Source organism: Paramormyrops kingsleyae, chromosome 19 (assembly GCF_048594095.1).
Source record: "Paramormyrops kingsleyae isolate MSU_618 chromosome 19, PKINGS_0.4, whole genome shotgun sequence".
Classification (NCBI taxonomy): Eukaryota; Metazoa; Chordata; class Actinopteri; order Osteoglossiformes; family Mormyridae; genus Paramormyrops; species Paramormyrops kingsleyae.
In genome coordinates, this window is record NC_132815.1 from 27,982,057 (window position 1) to 28,003,945 (window position 21,889).

The window sequence follows — 21,889 nt, forward strand, 5'->3', positions numbered from 1 at the left end:
CCCCGCTCGCCTGTCCTGCCCTGTCTTCCTGATCTGCCTTCCTCCTCTCTCCCATCCCTTTGTCTCCACGTCCTGTCTCTGCCTGTAGGACTGAACTCACCGGCTTTCGACTCTCCACGCTCAACTTGACTACCCGCTTGGATTTCAGCTTTTGGTGCACTTGGCTTACTGTCCAATAAACCCTTCTCCCGCATTATGGGGTCTGCCTCCGTTCTGGTGTCCGGACGTCACACTGTGGATATCAATATCAGGGCAATCCTCAATCTGAACTGTAGCTGTTTCAGGCGAGCCACCAAAAAGGACATGGATGATTGCAGGACTTATACCAGACCGACTTGGTCCACCATGAATGAATGAATGGCCCATTATTCTTCCTAAGATCAAACATAATAAATCCATTTAGCATAACATTGCACACAGGCAAGAACAAATTTTGTGAATTGATTAGTTAGGGAAAACTCTTATAGAAAACACACACAAATGTTGTTTATATAGTTTTGCTGTGTTTTGTAACTGTATTCAATCTATTTTTCATCTTTTATAGTTCCAGATGTAACAATTGTTGTTACCCTTACAGCTGCACATGTATGATTATTCTGAATTACTCTTCCACTTATTTTTGTACAGAACTGTCTTACCTGCCACCAAAAACATGTCACTCTCAAGCAAGGTCTGAGAAGTGGATGGAGTCAAGTGATCTGGCTCACCGTCAAACAGTCTTGTAACAGCTGTGTTCCCTGAAAAGAGTAGAGCAAGCTTATTTTTGTATGAGAAATCCGAGCAGTCATTTTAACACAATTAACTCTCATTTACATCACAAACACTTAAAAGCATATTTTCTTTACATGATGCAATAGTCTCTTATTTAATCCACTATACATGTTCACAGTCTAACTATAAAATACATATCAAAATTCAAATGAAAACCAGACTGTACTAGAGAAACTGCCTTTGAGAAGATGAATCTCTTCACCCCCTCTCCAACTGCAACATCCCCTAAAGGAAAAAAAAACTTATTATGTTTTCTGATTAGCCAAACAATCACTGTATCTCTATTGTTTTCACAATACAGAGACAATACCTTCCAGTTTGCAGCTGACAGGGCTTGCCCACTCTACCTTTGGAGCTTTGTAGAGGGAGATAAGTGATCTCTGTTGATCCATAATACTTTCCTGCAAGTCCATTTGCAGAACTACTGCCTTTCTGGTCTCATAGTTTGCAAGTTATTCTGACTTGTAGAGCCAGGCTGCTCTGGTTGCATCTTGTTCACGTTTCCACTCTGAAAGAGTGCGTAGATCACATAAATCAAGCGTAATAAATTTCATCCTAGTTGAATATGTAATTCATTATCATTTATCTGGTATGTTCCTAACTTTATTCATGTGCTATGACTACCTGGTTTTTCCCATACAAGTGACTTTTCTTCATCTTGATGAGATGCTGCATCGTCCTGCACTCCCATTTCACCTGACGATTGCTCTGCTCTTGCTGAGACTATGGTAGATGATAACATGTGGTTCCTCTACCCTGCTGGACAGATTCAAGACATCACTGTTGCTACAGGATGGGACCTCTGCCCCTGCTAGAGAACTACAGGTCTGCCTAGCCTGACTTTCAGTAACAAACTGAGGTTCAGCACCACTCAATGACCTGTAAGAGGGATTAGCAGAAATTTCAACATCCATCACAAATATATAAAGTGGACTTACTTAGTTCCTATATTATATATACAAAAAAATATATAAAGATTTTTCCTACCATGTGCATTTAGTGATGTGGTTTTTCATTTTATTTAAATGTTGGTGTCAAAATTCAGGCATTTTGTGAGTGGGCCTTGTTGCTGGAGGGTTGTCTGGCTCTACAGACATGGAACAAAGCAGAAATTAGGTAAATTACTTCACCTACTGCAAAGGTGCATGGATGAGTGAAAACAAAATGAAAGGATCAAATCTCCAGAAACACTTGCAGATTGAAGAACAACATTATCGTAAGACAGATGCATTTCAGCTCATTGTCTTTATCTATGGAGGACTAAACATTATAAATAAATAAATGTGTGAATAAATAAGTAAATACTGAAATAAATAAATACATAAATACAGTTTGGCCATGAAAACTGCTTAATGGATTCCTATACAATGGTACCTCGGTTCTCGAACTCACTAGAACTCAAATTTCTTGAAAGTCGAACAAACCAGTTTGACCTAGAACTCGATCTGAATATCAGAAGTCGAACCGTGAACACTGACCTAATATAAATTGTACGCGCCAGGAAATGAGTCATACTGCAATGCAATTCTTACTTGAATGCCTTCTTCACAGACTGGACGATTAACCAAAAAAGGCAGCACAACATTACAGTAACTAACAATAAATAAACCACTAACTTACGTGTGCTATTAGATAATTTATGTCATTTATTTAGACTTTATTTTACCAGGTCAATTAACTGAAAACCAGTGTTCGCTTTACGTGGTATTCGGGAGAAATAGCAGATTACGCATCGGAACTGCCTGGGATATAAACGTCATTCGTGTAACTAAACTCTTCAGCCAATAAGGGCAAAGGTGTGTCGTCACGGAGGCGGTTCCAGTTTGTGCAGCCGGGTGAGAGATCGCAATGCATCTAACCGTAATGCATTGCGTCAGGATTAGAATGTGTTGCTTTAAGCCAGCGCTGTAAGCAAGTCGAACGCACCCAATGACCGGAGTGGGGAAACAAACTGAAACACTGACTTAATCTCCCGTACCTCTGCCGTTTGCCTGCTGTTTTGCCCTTGACTCGCCTGTTTTCCTTTCCTAACCCAGCTCCCACTCCTGATCGTCCCGTCCCGCTGAGCCCAGCTGTCTGCGTCCTCCCTTCCCGGTGTTGCCCAGTCCTGTGCTCCATTGTCGGACGGATTCCCCTGGCTTTCGACCTACGCTCTCCTCCACGACCATTCTTGTTGCTTAACCCTTTTTGTACCTCGGCCAGCTTAACTCCATTAAACCCCTTTGTGCCCCGCATCTCTGGATCCGAGCGTTTTTCTGGGCAGGCTCGCCACAGTATGTCATTTTAGGGTTTTAGATAACGAGCACTGGATTTTCGGTAATATACAAATGTCTACTTACGCCTACAATTTGGTAGGCAGGTTAGTAGTGTGCCTAAAATATTAATGAGATGCATATTGTCATGGCCAAAATTTTGTAATCTATATAAATTCAGCATATCCTTATGTTTAATAAATGTTGTGGACTTGAAACTGCAAAAATAAGTGGTAGAACATGAGTTTGAAACTGCTCCAAAATATACAGGAGTGCTACTGTGGTACCACGTGGTACTATGGCCTTCGGAGCCACTTTACTGTTTAAATGACAAAATCCTCACTCATACCATCACTTTCTATCTGCTGGAGCCTAAATATTTGCCTAAATATTGCTCTACAAGACAATGAGCCTATTAACAGGGGCACAGCTGGTGTGTAGTAGCCTCTCGTTCATTGCATTTATGCATGGCACTGCTTCTGTGTGTATGTAAAACAATATGTTGCATAGATTGTTTTCCTTCACATGCTGAAGTCATGTTCTCACAAAATCCGCTCCATAATACAGTACTGTTTTTAGTATATATTCAAAAATAAGCGGACATTACACCCATGACATGATTAAATAGAAAAATGTATTTGCTAACAACTAAACACATCAAACAATAAACATACTTAGATAGGAAGAGGATGAAACCAACTAATAAAGGGTTGTATCCGAATATTTACACCCTCATACACCAGAATGTGACCCCAATAGCTACTGCTGAGTCGACCGTCACCAGTGTGGATAATAATAATAATAATAATAATAATAATGCACATAGCATATAAAAATATCGCCCAAACAATTCACAGGTTACATAAACGGATAAATCAGCCACATCCGTAGCCAGGTAACCCAAATTGCATTAAACCAAGCGTTTGTCATTGGGGCCCATTCATTGGCGTATATATTTGGCTCATAGAGCTGAAAACAGCAGCAGCCCCTGCAATGTTCGCTTCAATCATTGGAGCTTGTGGCAAAACGGTTGTATGGGTGTCAGTGTAAGTTACTTACGACCGATTTCACTCAGTTGGCAAGCCTGGGACAGCAGGGTAGCCACCTCTGCCACAGCTGGTTTACAGACAATAGCAAGGTTGGCCATGGCCTGCTGCACAGCACACAGTGACAAGATGAGCTAACAGCCACAAATTTTCAGTGGTAGATCTTGGTTCTCCGGGGGCCCAGCTAGGCCGACAACTACCACCCGCACACGGACTACTCAGTGAACAGGATAGTAAACAATACTAACTCCGGCTATCCAGCTAACACCACCCTCCCAGGTAACGTAAATTCAGCGGCTGAAGGCACTTGTAACTTGGCAATAATAAATAAATAAATAAATACTAGAGTTGAGCCGGATACTCGGCTGAAACGAGTATCCGGTACGGATAAAGCACTTTTGACGAGTACGAGTATCGTACGAGTAATACAAGTCAATATCTGTGCTCGGATTGAATAAAAATTCTTATTGGGTAGCTGACTGTGTCTGCGTTCTGTGATAGACTAGTCACAGCGCCCCTCCCCTACACACATACAGATTTATTGTGTTGCTGTGTCCCGCTCTGCTCACTCACACACAGAACACTGAGAAGAGAAGAGAACAGCGCTCTCTGTGTCGCTCCCTCAGTCACTCAGGATCGCGGGTTTTCTTCCGTTAACGTTTAGGGTTTCTTCAGCTTCAGGTTTGTTTGTAGAATGCGACTCGCGTCTCTGCCTGTCGGAGTTTTTTTTTTCTTTTTTAAACCGTCAGCTGGCTCTAACCATTTTTTTTTTACTTCACGCACTGAGTGTCTGACACTTTCTTGCTGTATTTTATAAAAAAAAATAAAGGTAGTTGTGGTATAATTAATATTACAAATTAAGCTACACACACAAACACACACACACTCCCCCCCCCTCTCTTTCTCTCTCTCTCTGTCTCTCTCTTACTCACTCACTCACTCACACTCACACATACCTGGTGTGGAAATAAAAAAAATAAAAAAGAACCAAAAAAAAAGAAATCACACTGATCATAAAAAAATTAAAAGTTAAAGAAAGTTATGTTGAGATGAAAACTCTTGTTCATTACATTTTACTTCATAATTGCAACCGCATGTGTTGTATTCATTGTTGCAAAACTTGTTCTGTATATAGTTCGTTTGTTATCGTGATCAAAACCACTGATCTGAAGCTCAATGCTGATGCTGTCATGTAAATAGTTTTCTAATCAGCAATAAATATAACAATTTCTGATCAACCCATATCAATTGGATGCTTAAAATAACATACCGGTTAAAGCCCCGCCCAATTAAAGACAACCCGACCCACTTCCAGGTCAAACCCCGCCCACTTCCGGGTTAGGCCCCGCCCATTCCGAGTACAGATACGGATACAGATAATTCATATGGTTAACAGATACGGATACAGATACAGATAATGCTGTACTCGCTCATCCCTAATAAATACTATAATAATAATAAAGCAGGCATCAAGGTCTGACCATCTGTCTGTGTCTTGTGCCTAAATGCACAAAAATCACAGTTCATCTTCACCAAAAGCAGCCACCTGACAGACCAATTCACGAGTGTAAGCTCTCTCCCTGATTTTGCAGGCTCAGGGGAATTAACAAATTCTCATTGGTTTATTCAGTGTAGTTACAAGCAATCACTACAAATTCAAACACTAAGGGCTCTATTTTGATGATTTAATGCAAAGCATAAAGTGCAAAGAAGAGCTAACACTTATGATCATGTCCAAATCCAATCCACTATATTGACGGCGAAAAAAACAAACTTTGTTCCAGCGCAAGATGCATTAACCCTCTTAATTACTCAGAGGCATGTTTTGCATATAACATGCAATGAACCATTTGGAATGGTGTGTCACTTCACCTTTACAAGGCAGCGGTGCATGATCTTCGGCAGATTGCTATTACAATAGCGTGTTGCCTGGCAAACCAGATCGCTTTTCATCCGAGGAAACAGATGTGTGAGATGAAAATGCGTGAGTGCGTCATCAAACGGGAGCACCACTGTTGCACCTAAGCCTTCTGAAGTAGGTGTGGGTTGAGGTAACAGTGAGTGTGTCCTTGTTTTCTGGCATCACCAGATCATCCACTCAGTGCCGAAAGCGGTATAATCATGTCAGAAAACCAGGATACCAGAAGCTCGCTGTCGAATGAGAGCAGTGGCTGGGAACAGGGACGTAAGTATATTTGTGTGTTTTTTTATTTTAATTTTGGGTCTGCAGTGCAATCTTTGTTCAAACAAAATGCAACCTACAGTTTTAAAATGTTCAGATAAAATGCAATAAGGCTGTTATTTTTCTACATCACAATTTAGATTCCTTACCAGGCTATAGACGATCTAGCTCTTCTGCCATCTGATTCCTCCTTGCCCGTGCTGCTGCCAGCGTACACTCCTTTGTTGGCATTGGCACATGCAGTTCAGCATCACACCATCTAAAGTCCTCTAATGTGTCCTCATTTATGTCCAACAGACATCCATCATGCATGGCAATGTTATCCAACATACAACATGCCACAAAGAATGCTGCGATCTTCTGAGGGCTGTATTGTAAAGTTACACCTGATTTATCTAAATGTCTGACACGCATTTTCAGAAATCCAAATGTCCTTTCAGTTACAGTAAGTATTTAATTCTGATAATGAGCTCAAAAGATTTTTTGAATTATACATTATGTTCTTTACTTGATATATGTTTTTTCTTTTGGTGTTTCATTAAACAGTATGATTAAGTAAAAGGGCTTGATGTACTCTATAATAAAACGTATATCAGGGGTCATCAACTACGACAGACAGTCTCCTTGGGGGCCGGACCTCCAAGAAGAAAATCAAATAAAAATCTAATTTTGGCTTAACATTATGTTTAATGTTTATACTTTTTCCATTTCATTACAAAACTGAAGGCATTTGATTCAGGCTCCCATACCTATACCACAGACAACCACTAGGAGTGATAGATATTTTGCCTCAACTCAATTAGGCTAAGTCAACTTTATTTACAGTATAGAGCACTTGAAAAACAAACACGGAGGAAGTGACAGGAAAGGGTCTCTTAACAGAGGTAAAATGGCACTATCAAAGACCATGAAACGCAAAGTTGCTAGTTTCAAGCATGTTGTTGAGACTTAGAAATAAAAAAAAACAAATGTTAAGTAAGGGCATGAGGAAATGCGTTTTTTTTTTTTTTTAAAACCTGTTTGAAACAATAAATGCTTAACGCTGCATAGTCTACGTATGTTACAATCCACGGGAATCCCGGTGTTCTGAAATTTTTTCCTACCTAAAATATTTTCCTACCCATAGCGGAAATTTATAACCATATCTGCTATTTTGTCCTACCTTGTGATAATATCCTACCAGCATAAATATCTGGTCCCCTCTCTAATGGTGGTACAGTAGGACATTATTATAGATGCAAACACTCCATAAATATCTGCTCCCCTCTATGTTAAGCATGGTAGGACATTATTATAGATGTAAACACTTCATAAATATCTGCTCCCCTCTCTGTTAAGGGTGGTAGGACATTATTATAGATGCAAACACTCTATAAATATCTGCTCCCCTCTCTGTTAAGGGTGGTAGGACATTATTATAGATGCAAATACTCCATAAATATCTGCTCCCCTCTCTGTTAAGGGTGGTAGGACATTATTATAGATGCAAACACTCCATAAATATCTGCTCCCCTCTATGTTAAGCGTGGTAGGACATTATTATAGATGTAAACACTTCATAAATATCTGCTCCCCTCTCTGTTAAGGGTGGTAGGACATTATTATAGACGTAAACACTTCATAAATATCTGCTCCCCTCTCTGTTAAGGGTGGTAGGACATTATTATAGATGTAAACACTCCATAAATATCTGCTCCACTCTCTGTTAAGGGTGGTAGGACATTATTATAGACGCAAACACTCCATAAATATCTGCTCCCCTCTCTGTTAAGGGTGGTAGGACATTATTATAGACGTAAACACTTCATAAATATCTGCTACCCTCTATGTTAAGCGTGGTAGGACATTATTATAGACGTAAACACTTCATAAATATCTGCTCCCCTCTCTGTCAAGGGTGGTAGGACATTATTATAGACGTAAACACTCCATAAATATCTGCTCCACTCTCTGTTAAGGGTGGTAGAACATTATCATAGACGCAAACACTCCATAAATATCTGCTCCCCTCTCTGTTAAGGGTGGTAGGACATTATTATAGACGTAAACACTCCATAAATATCTGCTCCACTCTCTGTTAAGGGTGGTAGGACATTATTATAGACGCAAACACTCCATAAATATCTGCTCCCCTCTCTGTTAAGGGTGGTAGGAAATTATTATAGACGTAAACACTTCATAAATACCTGCTCCCCTCTCTGTTAAGGGTGGTAGGACATTATTATAGACGTAAACACTCCATAAATATCTGCTCCCCTCTATGTTAAGCATGGTAGGACATTATTATAGATGTAAACACTTCATAAATATCTGCTCCCCTCTCTGTTAAGGGTGGTAGGACATTATTATAGATGCAAACACTCCATAAATATCTGCTCCCCTCTCTGTTAAGCATGGTAGGACATTATTATAGACGTAAACACTTCATAAATATCTGCTCCCCTCTCTGTTAAGGGTGGTAGGACATTATTATAGATGCAAACACTCCATAAATATCTGCTCCCCTCTCTGTTAAGGGTGGTAGGACATTATTATAGATGCAAACACTCCATAAATATCTGCTCCCCTCTACAGTATGTTAAGCATGGTAGGACATTATTATAGACGTAAACACTCCATAAATATCTGCTCCCCTCCATGATTAGGGTGGTAGGACATTATTAAAGATACAGAAATATAGATATAGTTATCTTTCATATTGTCATAGTTAATCTTTAAATGTCCATGTTCTTCCCTTTAGTGAATGTATCTCTGAGTATCCTAACGCATCCTTACTCATTAGACCAGCAGGTCCATTTCATATTTAAAACATTTGGGAATGTGAATAATCAAATAATTGTGTAAGTAGAAAAAAAACAAACGAAAAAATGCATTTAGAAACAGTTGAGTTCCCCCTCCCCTTTCTCACAGTGGTTTGGCCCACTGCCTGCTTTCCCAGTTCATCTCACCTACTCTACACAAACGAGTCAGGTGTGTGGCTGCGGCTCAATTAATATTGAACTCCAGTAAGTAGCTAGGGTATTTTATTCACTTTAAATGAAGCGATTCTCTTTAATGTAGTCGATGCAGACTTTTTCATAAATTAGTTGCGGCAAAAATGCTGATTACCGATGTAATTTTCCATGAATCTGATATATTAGTGATTAAAATATTACTTATCTAGTTAACGTTAGCTTGCTTACAATAGCTTGTTGCACAGTGCACTGCAACTAACACGTTTCCCATGCATTGTTTTATTTGTGACGACTTGGCATAATGTTAACTTAACATTAACGGCCACAATTAGCATATTGTTTAGCTGTGCATTTACTAAATGAGCCATGTGCTACGTCCGAACTGACCCCACTGTATTTTTTTGTATAATCAATTTCTATTATGCATTTAAACAGTCATGTTTAAATTTTATTGTATGTTGATGGCTTGACTGTAAACAACATAACAAACAATGCAATAAATAGTTTTGAAGAAAAATCTGCTTTGTCATTGAACCTGAGAAAAACTTTGAAAATAACCATAACCATAATGACGCAGTCTCCATGCTACAATAATAATGATAGAAGCAAAGTTTTTCACAGTGGGGATATATCTTTATAAGTACAATTTGACTATTATTTGTGTCCCCTTGCTCATGAGAAATTTTATATTTATTGTCCCCCCCTACTGTTAAATGAAATTTACGCCCATGCAGGTGAGATGACTTCTTGGTACTTGAGGGTAACTTCCTGATGTTTCCTTGGCTGGATTTCTCGGCATGAGAATGAGGAGGAGAGTTTCTGTAACAGACTGATAATAATGTAGGTGTTTCCTGGTGGAGAGTACAGGCAGCAAATAAAGACTTCCTGAACAGGCTGTGCTTGATCAGTAGGCATTTCAGGTCTGTGAATCAGCATTGTGCAACCTTTTTTACATGTATGCCTCGTGTATATATACAATAAATACATCTTGTAATATATATATCTTTTTTAATTAATATATTAACAATCACAAATCAAGATATAAGTTGGATAATCTACATGTATAAATATAGTCCAGTCAATGTGTATCTGTGTTTTTTATGAAAGATTGGGGGGGGTTTGGCGGGTGCGCAAGAACTTATTATGCTTCTCTTACTACGTTTCATGTTACATAAACCACATGTCATGCCTTCGAGTTTGTCCACATTCCTATACCTGTGAATAAAAGTGAAAATATTTCCACCCAGGAGCGCAGTTCTGTTAAGGACGTACACACAGCTTGGGAATCAAATAAAGATATTTCATATTAAAAGGTAAGAAAATAGTCAAAAATAAAATGAATACTTACGGGAGTCGAAAACTGTAGTGCTTGCAATTACTTTTAAATACTTTTATTGGATTTAACAAATCTCGTGATAACCAGTTAATTATTTTGTTTCCTACTCTCTTTTGACTTTGCTAGCGGGGAGATGAAAGATAATGAAATTATTAGTTTAAACAAGGTCTTTAAAATTTTAAATGTCATTTAAAAGCCTAAAGCTTTGGAAACCATGTCAAATAATTTCATTGCAATATTTTGAGAACATAACACATTTCATTGTTGAAATTTTATGTGTATCAAGCAAGTTTAATTTCCTGAGTTTGGTAAGATGTGTTGTTGGTTGCATAAATTACCATTTACAATGAAATGTGAGGATTATATACTATTGTAACTTGTTACAAATTATCTGTGCGTGATCATATTGACTTTCAGCGCAGGATTATCAGACAGAAAACAACACCTGAAACATTTCAGAGAGACAGACCACTCTTTCTTCATTTCATGTATACATGTTTTGAGGGCTAGATCTTGTAGCTTGCACCTCACTGCAAGCATATATTTTATATTTACCTTCCTGTTCATATAGGGTCCACCTGTACATCAGTAATGGACGATGCTGAATCAGAAACAAGTTCCTTTACAGAGCTTACAAAGAGTGAGGCTGTTTCTGAAATGATTTGCTCTTTGGGACAAAAGCCAGAGACTACTGAAAGGTAAGCTGTTAATATTTTCACAAGGCAGCTGTTGGAAAAAGCCCTCGTTAAAATTTTCACAGTGCAGAGAGGTAGTGTTTACAGAGTTGATTTCTGGTGATTTTAGCACCGATCTGTCGCAACAGATGCATTGCTTGTTAAGACTATAAATTAAAATAATAATAATAATAATAATAAAATAACTGTTTTATCTTTTTTACTTTGCACAGTCGTTGTACAGTATGGGTGAGAGACTGGAACTGGGCAGTTTTTGACACTTTAACCTGCAAAGACCAAAGGGAAGGGATTTTGAAAGCAAGCGACATTTGACATTGTGAAAACAGTGATGGATCCTAATACTGCTTCACAGTCCAAAAACATGCTGAGGTTAATTGGAGTTACCAAACTGCCCATAGGTGTGCATTAGGGTGGGGTGAAAAAAATAGCAATAGCAATTTCCAATAGTGTGGAAAAGTTGTCACTGGGCCTTGTTATTAAACGTGAAAAATATCTTTGAAATAGGTGAATATTTTCAGGTTCCGCAACGCGATCAAAGTTTTCACCTGTCACATCAATGGGCAATATACACTATCCATTATCTATACTCATCGGTGTTGTGTTTGTGCACTTTCACAACATGGTAATCATTACAAAATACCAACGTTCAGGTAACGCAGATTTTTTACTGGGTATCAGCCATACACATACATTACATCGCTCTGTGGCTCTACTTGCATTATACGATTAATCACCTTACATACTGTATCACCTTAGATTATCATGTTGTGAAAGTGCACAAACACAACAACGATGAATGCCAAAACATTCATGTCAAACACACCAGTTTCAACCCTTCAAGGTGCATTCCAGTATGTAAAGTTCACTGGCAAGAGAAAGCACTCACATGCACAAGCAACTTCTGTAGATCTCAAAACATAGTACAATAGTAAACTAAAACGTCACATAGTTAAAAACAATAAAATGGCAATACAGGAACAACATTACAAAAAAATATGTAAGGTGATTAATCGTACTGCAGGTAGAGCCCTCCAGCGTGTCCTGGTAGAGCCCTCCAGCATGTCCTGGGTCTGCCCCGGGGCCTCCTCCCAGTAGGACATGCACGGAAAACCTCAACTGGATCCTTTCGACATGGAGAAGCAGCGGTTCTACTCTAAGACTCTCCCGGATATCCAAACTTCTCACCCTATCCCTAAGGGAGAACCCAGACACCCTGCGGAGAAACCTCATTTTGGCCGCCTGTATTCACGATCTCATTCTTTCGGTCATTACCCATAGCTCATGACCATAGGTGAGGGTAGGGAGGAAGATGGACCAATAGATCGAGATCATTGCTTTCCAGCTCAGTTCTTTCTTAGCCACAATGAACCTGCAAAGCACCTGCAAAACTGTAGACGACACTCTGATTTGTCTGTCCAGCTCCTGATCTTGCCTACCCTCACTCGTGAACAAGACCCCGAGATACTTGAACTCCTCCACTTGAGGCAGTACCTCTTCCCTGACCTGAAGAGGGCAATCGACCCGTTTCCAGCTGAGAACCATAGTCTCGGACTTGGAGGTGCTAACCTTCATCCCCGCCGCTTCGCACTCGGCTGCGAACTGCCCCAGAACACACTGGAGATCCCCAGCAGATGAAGCCAACAGGACGACATCGTTCACAAAAAGCAGCGAGGCAATCCTGAGGCCACCAAACTGGACACCCTCAACACCCTGGCTACGCCTAGAAATCCTGTCCATAAATATTATAAATAGGACCGATGACAAAGGGCAGCCCTGGCGGAGCCCAACCCGCACTGGGAACACGTCCGACTTATTACCGGCAATGCGGACCAAGCTTCTGCTCCATTCATACAGGGACCGAATCGCTCACAACAGTGGACCCCGGACCCCATACTCCCGAAGCATCCCCCACAGAGCACCTCGGGGAACCTGGTCGTAAGCCTTTTCCAAATCCACAAAACACATGTAGACTGGATAGGCAAACTCCCAGGCCCCCTCCAGTACCCTTGCAAGGGTATAAGGCTGGTCCAGTGTTCCATGGGCAGGACAAAAACTGCATTATTCCTCCTGAATCCGAGATTCGACTATCGATCTCGCCTTCCTCTCCCGTACCCCAGAATAGACTTTCCCAGGAAGGCTGAGAAGTGTGATCCCCCTGTAGTTGGAACACACCCTCCGGTCCCCTTTCTTAAATAAGGGGACCACCACCCCGGTCTGCCAATCCAGCGGCACTGTCCCTGACCTCCATGCACTGTTGAGAAAGCGTGTCAGCCACGACAGCCCCACAGCATCCAGAGCCTTTAGGTACTCCGGATGGATCTCGTCCACCCCCGGGGCCCGGCCACCATGTAGCACTTTAACTACCCTGACCACCTCAGCCCCAGTGATGGGCAAGCCCCCCCTCCAGCACCCTCAGGCTCTGTGCCCTCAGATGTCTCAAAGGCAGTGTGCATAGAAGTATCTGAGACAGGGTTGAGGAGGTCCTCAAAGTATTCCTTCCACCTCCGGGTGATGTCCCCACTATAAATAGTAGGAACCAGGAGCTGTTTCCCCCTCCTGATATTCCGGATGGTTTGCCAGAACCTTTTTGAGGCCGACCAAAAGTTACTTTCCATGGCCTCACCGAAGTCCTCCCATGCCCGAGTTTTTGCTTCTGCGACTGCCTGAGCCACATTCCGCCTGGCCTGCCGGTACCCGTCAGTTGCCTCCGGAGACCCCCGGGCTAATAATTTCCAGTAAGCCTCCTTCTTCAGCTTGAAAGCCCCCCTCACCTCTGGTGTCCACCATCGGGTACAGGGGTTACCGCCACGACTGGCATCACCCTGCAGCCACAGCTCCGTACGGCCGCTTCCACAATGGAGGTCCGGAACAGTGTCCATTCAGACTCAATGTCCCCAACTTCCCCCGGTATGCAGTTGGAATTCTTCCGGAGGTGCGAGTTAAAGCTCCGGTAAACAGGAGCCTCTGCCAGACGTTCCCAGCAGACCCTCACTATGCGCTTGGGCCTACCAGGTCTGACTGGCTTCCTCCTCCGCCACCTGAGCCAACTCACCACCAGGTGGTGATCAGTTGACAGCTCTGCCCCTCTCTTTACCCGAGTGTCCAAGACAGAAAGCCGCAGATCAGATGATATGATTATGAAATTGATCATCGACCTATAGCCCCGGGCATGTTCGTACCATGTCCACTTAAGGACACCCTTACACCCTTCGTTATGGACAAACCATGCATTGCACTGGGGCTGCACGGTTTGGGGAAAATATTGAATCGTGATTTTTCTGACAGAAATTGCGATTGCGATTTGATTTGCGATTAAATTTTTTTAATGTCAAGCTTCAGTTCAGTATTCAGTGTGTAGTAATTTTAAAACATATGACGCAGCATGAGATACCATCAGTATTAACTGGTCTATATTCTAATGCAAGGATGAGAATTTAAAGATGTGATGTGTCAAGTTAAATAAAGTAATAATGAAAACAATTGCAGCAAAAAGAAAAATACCGATCTTGCAGGTAACGCTTATTACCCTCCTAATAACACTAGAACCGCCTTTTCCCACGCCAGTGAACAAGCAAGAACTACTTCAGTGTATGCAGCCCTTTTGTTTGCATTATTGTGTTGTTAGCTGCTGTTATTAACACTAATAACACTCAAAAAAACGTAATGTTCATAACAGAGTGGCTGTTCTGTCCTGAAACCGTAAAGCTAGAAATTTTTAATCGTAGTATGCATTTTATAAAATGTTGAATAAATAGAAGTTGTTTATTGGTGATTTCATGTTGGTCGAAGTTTCCACTTTTTAAGAACTGTATACGATTTCTATACAAATCAATTCAGGTGAAACAAACAATTCATGTTCATGGTTGCAAACTCTTTCAGACGGCAAATCTATATTCCATTCTGAACTTAAAACTAGCTGCATCAAAAACATTACGGCAGTTTGCAAACCCTACAGACTATTTACAAGGTACAGTAATAAAACTTACATACATGTAAATGTGTGTGCAGAACAGAGAACATAAAATGTAACTCCATGCAGCTGACCGAAGTTGCCAACCCTGCATTTTATTTTAAATGAGAAGTAAAATGCAGTTTTCGACTGAAGCAGCTTATCATTCCTTTGCATTGTTACTCGGACAAATACAAAACAAATGATTAAACATTATATGCGTCGCTTTTTGTATGTTTTCTAAAACCCTCTCGTTCACCGGGGTAAACCGTTGTTAATGCACCGAGCTGTGAGGCCACCAGTAGCCCCACCCCAGCCCGGCGTCGCTCATCTGCCACAACTCCAGAAGAAAAGAGCATCCAGCCCCTCTCTAGGAGATTGGTTCCAGAACCCATGCTATGCGTTGAGGTGAGCCCGACTATATCTAGTCAATATCTCTCAACCTCATGCACAAGCTCAGGCTCCTTCCCCACCAGAGAGGTGACATTCCATGTCCCGAAAGCCAGTTTTGTCAGCCGGGGATTGACCGCCAGGGCCTCCCTTGGCTGCCACCCGATCCAAAATGCACCGAACCCCTGACATTCCCCTTGCGGGTGGTGGGCCCACCTGGGGACAGTCCTGTGTACTGTACCTCTTTCGGGCTATGCCCGGCCGGGCCCCACCCGCTAAGGCCCGGCCACCAGGCGCTCCCCAACTGGCCCCTCCCCCAGTCCTGGCTCCAGGGTGGGGCCCCGGTGACTCTAGACCGGGCGAGGGAAACAATACTTTGCTAGAATACTTTATCATAGGGTTCTTTTGGATTGCTCTTTGTCTGGCCCCTCCCCTGGGACCTTTTGCCTTGGGAGACCCTACCAGGTGCTATTGCCCCCAACAACATAGCCCCCAGGGTCACTGAGGCACTCAAACCCCTCCACCACAATAAGGTGGCAATCCAAGGAGAGGACAATATAAAGTGCCCATCAATAAAATTAGTGTGTGAATCAATGTATTAGTCCTAATGTACTTGGGGTTGATGGCAGCACAGTTGGCAATCAGGCAGATTATGGGGGGAGCTTGTCAGGTGATTCAGAGCAGTTATAGCCCGGGGGAAAAAAGCTATTCCTCAGTCTGGAGGTGTGGGCATAGAAGGCCTTATAACATCTGCCAGATGGAAGCAGTTCAAACAGATGATGACAAGGGTATGTAGAGTCTTTGCAGATGCTGGAAGCTTTCTTGAAGCGGCATGACTTGATGTCCGCCAGGGCTGGGAGCTGTGTCTCAATGATCTTCTGTGAGCTGGAGATGACCTGCTAAAGAGCTTTCATGTTAGTTGCTGTGCAGCTGAGATACCACACACAAATGCAGTATGTCAGGATGCTCTCTATGGTGCAGTAGAATGTAGGGACACAATCGTGGGTAAAGAGGGAGTAGAGGATAGGGCTCATTACATATCCTTGTGGTGTGCTAGTGCTCAGAGTTATAGTGGAGGACAGGTGGGAGCCCAGTCTTACCACCTAAGTACTCTACTCTGTGACAGGAAGCTTTGGATCCATTCACACAGTGGTAAGCTGAGGCCTAGCTGGTGGTGTTTGGAAGTGTGCTTGCTGAGGATGACAGTGTTGAAAGCAGAGCTGTAGTCCACAATTAGCATCCTTACCTATGTCTCCTGTCACTCCAAGTGAGTCAGGACAGTGTGAAGACCTACAGTAGAGAGGTGGTGTCCTCTGTGGATCTATTAACACTGTATGCAAACTGATACTAATCCAGTGAGGCAGGGATGACTTTGATGTGAGAGAGGACCAACATTTCAAAGCATTTTATTATTGTAGATGTGAGGGCAACCAAACAGTAGTCATTCTTGGAATGATTTGTCTGGTCCTGCAGCTTATCGTGGATTAATCCTCCTCAGCATGCACTGTACAACACAAGAAATTTGCAAACGAGAGGAGGCCATTCGGCCCATCAGGCTTGTTTGGGGAGAACTCAACTAATAGCTCAGAGTTGTTATCTTATCTAGCTCTGATTTAAAGGAAGCCATGTGTGGTCAGGGTGAGATCCTAATCATCCCCTGTGGGTGGGATTCTTGTGCTCATTACCTTGCTGCCAGTTTCAAAGCAAACACAGAAGGTGTTGCACTCGTTGGACAGTCTGACATTCTGAGGACAGGCAGAGTCATTCTTGTGGTCAGTGATAGCCTTGATGCTGTCAGTGCTGTTGAAGCTCTCTATGGATGTCTTTGTACTTTTTTATGCCCATTTTCAAGTTTGACCTAGTGACACTGTGTTAGCTACGGTGTCACCAGATTTATAAGCATTATTGCATGCTTTTAAGAGATTCTGTACCTCTTATTTACCTACTGTTTCTGGTTTGGATACATCTTTATATGTTCAGTAGGGTGTCCCTTTTTTTCGACTTTTGAAAATTTCAGCTCTCATCCCTAAATTCAAGTGTTTGTGGTATAATAGTAATTTGTGCAAAATATCACATCATTTGGATTGCATTTAGGGTATGCTCACACACTGAATTTTTTACGATTGTTAATATTCATGAATGCTCAGCCTCCTCCTGTTCATGTTTCTGACTCACGATTGCTCTACAAAGTACAGCCCCAACTGCATCATGAAGTTTGCTGATGACACCACAGGGGTCAGCCTCATCAGGAACAGTGAAACAGCTGTCTGGCTTGTGCAAAGTCAGTAACTTCACTGCCCCCAAACCTCCTCTACATTGAGGGCTCCATGGTGGTGACAGTCAAGAGCACCAAATTCCTTGGTGTGCACCTGGCTGATGATCTCATCTGGACTCTCAACACCTCCATGGCAACGGAGGCAGAAGAGAGCCAGATTATCTCCCTCCACCCTCATCACCTTCTACAAGGCCACCATACAAAGTCCTGTTTACCCTCCAACTAACTGGCAGAAGGTACCAGAACATCCAGACCAACTTAGCCAGACAATGCAAGTTTCTTTCTCCAGCCTGTTTGACTGCTGAACGACCCTAAGTTCCCTCCACTTCTCAGGACCTAACTACACTACTTCACACTACTCTTAGCACCAGACACTTTCATTGAACTTTAAATTCTGTCCTACCTCATCTCCCACGCTGATTTTTTTAAAAAAAAAGAGCCCTGTCTAATAGTACCATACAGTGTGTATTTGCAGTGTTTGTATTGCCTGCACTGTGCATTGCATAATATTTTAAGTGTCCTGTATATGTATACCATATATATATTTATATATATAGCCCTTATTCAATGTTGCACCATGGCCCCGAGGATTGAAATTTCACATCACTGTGAAAGAACAACTATGCAGTACAGACATTGAGCTGTTAGCCGTTACTGTGCAACCATACTACTTCCCCAGGGAATTCTCGCGATTATCACGATAATGGCGTACCTGTATGTCCCCCAGCTCGGCCAATGTGGAGGCAGCCTGTGACACTCTTCACTCTGTAGTCAGCAGACTGCAGACACAATTTTCACAAGCCCTGTTTTTAATAACGGGTGACTTTAATCATGCATCCTTGGACTCCACACTGCATACAGTACCTTCACCCAGTATGTGACATGCAGATGTTTTGAAAAGAAGACAGATTACAGATTTAGTAAGCATTTTTTCGTGTTTCTATAATAAGATTTCAGCGAGTTATGAACTAAAATACACAAGAGATACTCTGTATCGCAGAGGATGCCGTCGACTCCAGAGGGTCAATACCAGAAAGCCTCATATTCAGTTAACTTAACCGTGGTGACAGGTTCCTAGTCGTTTTCTCACTACACATATGCTTCTGTTTTGTCCTGTTGTAAATCATTTGTTAAAGAATGGCTCACCTTCTATTAAGTCTCCTATGAACAGACACCTTTGTTGAATTGCAGACACCTTTTTCTTATTAGCTGTAAAACATAGAAACACGCTATTAAGTGGAGGCTAGACACAACAAATCTTTCATAATGAGTAGAAATATAAATACATAGGCCTACCACTTGACATGATGTTTTTATATTTCATCTTGACTTGCTGTCACGTACGCTTTCCACTACAATTGCATTTGAAATCAGATCAGTTAAGTTATTAACATTAGGATACATCACAGTAATGGAGCTTTAGGGAACATTACATTACATTACAGCAAATAAGACTTGTGTCGCATCTGTGAGCCTCTGTATTTATTAACAATATTTCAATTCTTTTCAGACAACACTTCATAGTCTAATACTAGGTTGTGAGATATTTTAGACGATGTTTTATGACCATGAAAATGTACTTGTGCATTTACTCGGTCGGCAGTATCTTGCCAACAAGCCTGTCTACTTTTGTTGGCTGCAGTGGTATTGGACTTTCTTTGCAGTGTTGATTTAAACTCCTCATAACCCTGCATAATTAGCATGCAGTCTTCCTCCGTGAAACATGGAGATTGCGCCATGAGGCGGATAAATGAACTAAATCACTTCTTCAACATGTTTGATTCATCTGCCCCTGCCTTTTCACCCATACTGCCCTCCCTGATGCAGTCCCCATCTACTACAGATACCCCACCCCCACCTCTGCTCCACCTCAGACACTTCACACCTCCTCTAGACTTCACACCGCTTCCTCACTCTCTGCTCACTGCTCCTCCCACCCAACCACGGCATCTAGCACATGGCTCCAGCTTGTCTATTTCAGCCATCCAGGTTAGGAGGGAACTGAGGAGGATGGAAGCCAGGAAGGCAGCAGGTCCAGATGGCATCAGCTCAAGGGTTGTCAAGTTCTGCACGGATCAACTGCGTGTGGCAATGGTGCATATCTTTAACCTGAGCCTGAAGCTGACGTCCCACCTGATGAAGACCTTGGAGCGGCAGGTCCTTGCGCAGCTTCGGCCCCTGGTGAGCTCATCATTGAACCCAATTCAGTTTGCCTACCAGCCTGGCATTGGGGTAGATGATGCTGTCATCCACCTCCTACATCGTTCCCTCTCTCACCTGACCGCTGGGAGCACTGTGAGAATTATGTTCTTTGATTTCTCCAGTGCCTTCAACACCATCCTACTCACAATCCTGAGGGACAAGCTGGAGTACACATCACAGCAAGGTGATGTGGACCATCACCTCGCTACATGGATCCTGAACTACTTCACTAACCAACCACAATATGTGAGAACTCAGGACTGTGTGTCAGACAGGGTAGTCTGCAGCACTGGGGGCCCGCAGGGAACAGTTCTGGCACCGTTCCCCTTCACCGTCTACACTGCAGACTTCTCCTACAACTCCACCAACTGCTTCTTGCAAAAGTCCTCTGATGACTCTGCAATAGTCTGCCTTACCACTGAAGGGGACGACAAGGAGTATAGAGAACTGACCTGGGACTTTGTGGACTGGTGCCAGGAGAACTACCTCCAGATCAACACTGGAAAAACCAAGGAGCTGGTGGCAGACTTCCACAGGCACAAACATCCTCCACTGCAACCACTGAACATCCAGGGTATGGAAATTGAGGCTGTGTAGAGCTACAGGTATCTTGGTGTCCATCTGAACAATAAACTGGACTGGACTCATAACACATGCATTCTACAAAAAAGGGCAGAGCAGGCTGTACCTGCTGCGGAGGCTTAGGTCTTTTGGAGTGCAGGGGCCACTCCTGAAGACCTTTTATGACTCTGTAGTGGCATCAGATAACGTCTCTCACCCCATGCAGGAGACTGACGGCACTGAGCAGCTCCTTCAGTGGCAGGCTCCTGCATCCACGATGTGGGAAGGAGAGATTCAGGAGGTCTTTCCTTCCAGCTGCTGTCAGACTCTACAACAAAGTCCTTGCAGCTGACCACACACACACACAGACTAACAAACACACACATCCAACACACCATGGTAGTTTCTTACGTGCAATATAGGGAGTGCAATTTTCTGAGGCAACATGTGCAATCTTTGGGGTTAAATATATTATTATCATGTACTGATATACACCTTGCGTTGCAACCTGGACACATCTTCAGTGATGTAACTGAGGTCACGGGGTGTTTTGGGTCTTACATCAGACAACCTCACCCGGGTGACCCAGCCAGGGGTGATCAGGCCCCGACTTGTGTCCAGGTAACGCACTACACCACACGTCCCCCCCAAGGGCCAATGTGAAACCTTTTCAACAGCTTCCATGATGTTCTTCATGGCTGTTTGCCTGTGCAGTCCACAGTTCCCTAGTAGTCCTAGGACCCAATGTAGAGACTGGCCTGCGAAGCCCATGCAACCCACTTCAATGGCCTTCCACCCATTCCTCCGACACTCTGCCACCAGGTCAACGTACTTGGCCTTCTTCCGTTCTTGAGCTTCCTCCATCTGCTCTTCCCAGGGGACAGTTAGCTCCAGTAGCACCACCTGCATGCTTGCCCCGGACATCAAGACCATGTCTGTCCAGAGTGTTGTTACTGCAATGATGTTCGCAGGGTTCCCGCTGCCGCTCGTCACTCTCGTCATTGACGAAAACGGAACTCATGGTGACGAAGAAAAACGGCATCAAATCGTCACTCTGGCGAATTCAATTTTCAAATGACGAATTTTGAATTTTTGAAAAGTCGAATTTCATTTTTTCCCAATTTTCAACCGTAGCACCCGTAGGGCCTAATCAAAACTGGCCCAGCGCCCCGGACACACGATTGTCGATCATCCATGTCAAATGAGCATGGGCCGTTCTAAAAGTAGCAAATGTTATCGATCGGTGTGGGGACATTCTAAAACGCTTAATGTACAT

The 21,889-nt window shown here is 42.7% G+C and overlaps 1 protein-coding gene across 3 annotated transcripts in view; it reads left to right on the plus strand.

Annotated features, from left to right (window-relative positions):
- The first annotated feature begins 10,449 nt into the window (after positions 1–10,449).
- Positions 10,450–21,889, plus strand: part of LOC111838320 (uncharacterized) — a 58,750-nt gene continuing 47,310 nt past the window's right edge. For all 3 annotated transcript variants that reach the window (XM_072702644.1, XM_072702646.1, XM_072702645.1), the window contains exons 1-2: positions 10,450–10,518; positions 11,113–11,239. In XM_072702644.1, the coding sequence (XP_072558745.1) occupies positions 11,133–11,239 (107 nt within the window). In that variant the 5' untranslated portion in view covers positions 10,450–10,518; positions 11,113–11,132. The remainder of the gene's footprint in view (positions 10,519–11,112; positions 11,240–21,889) is intronic.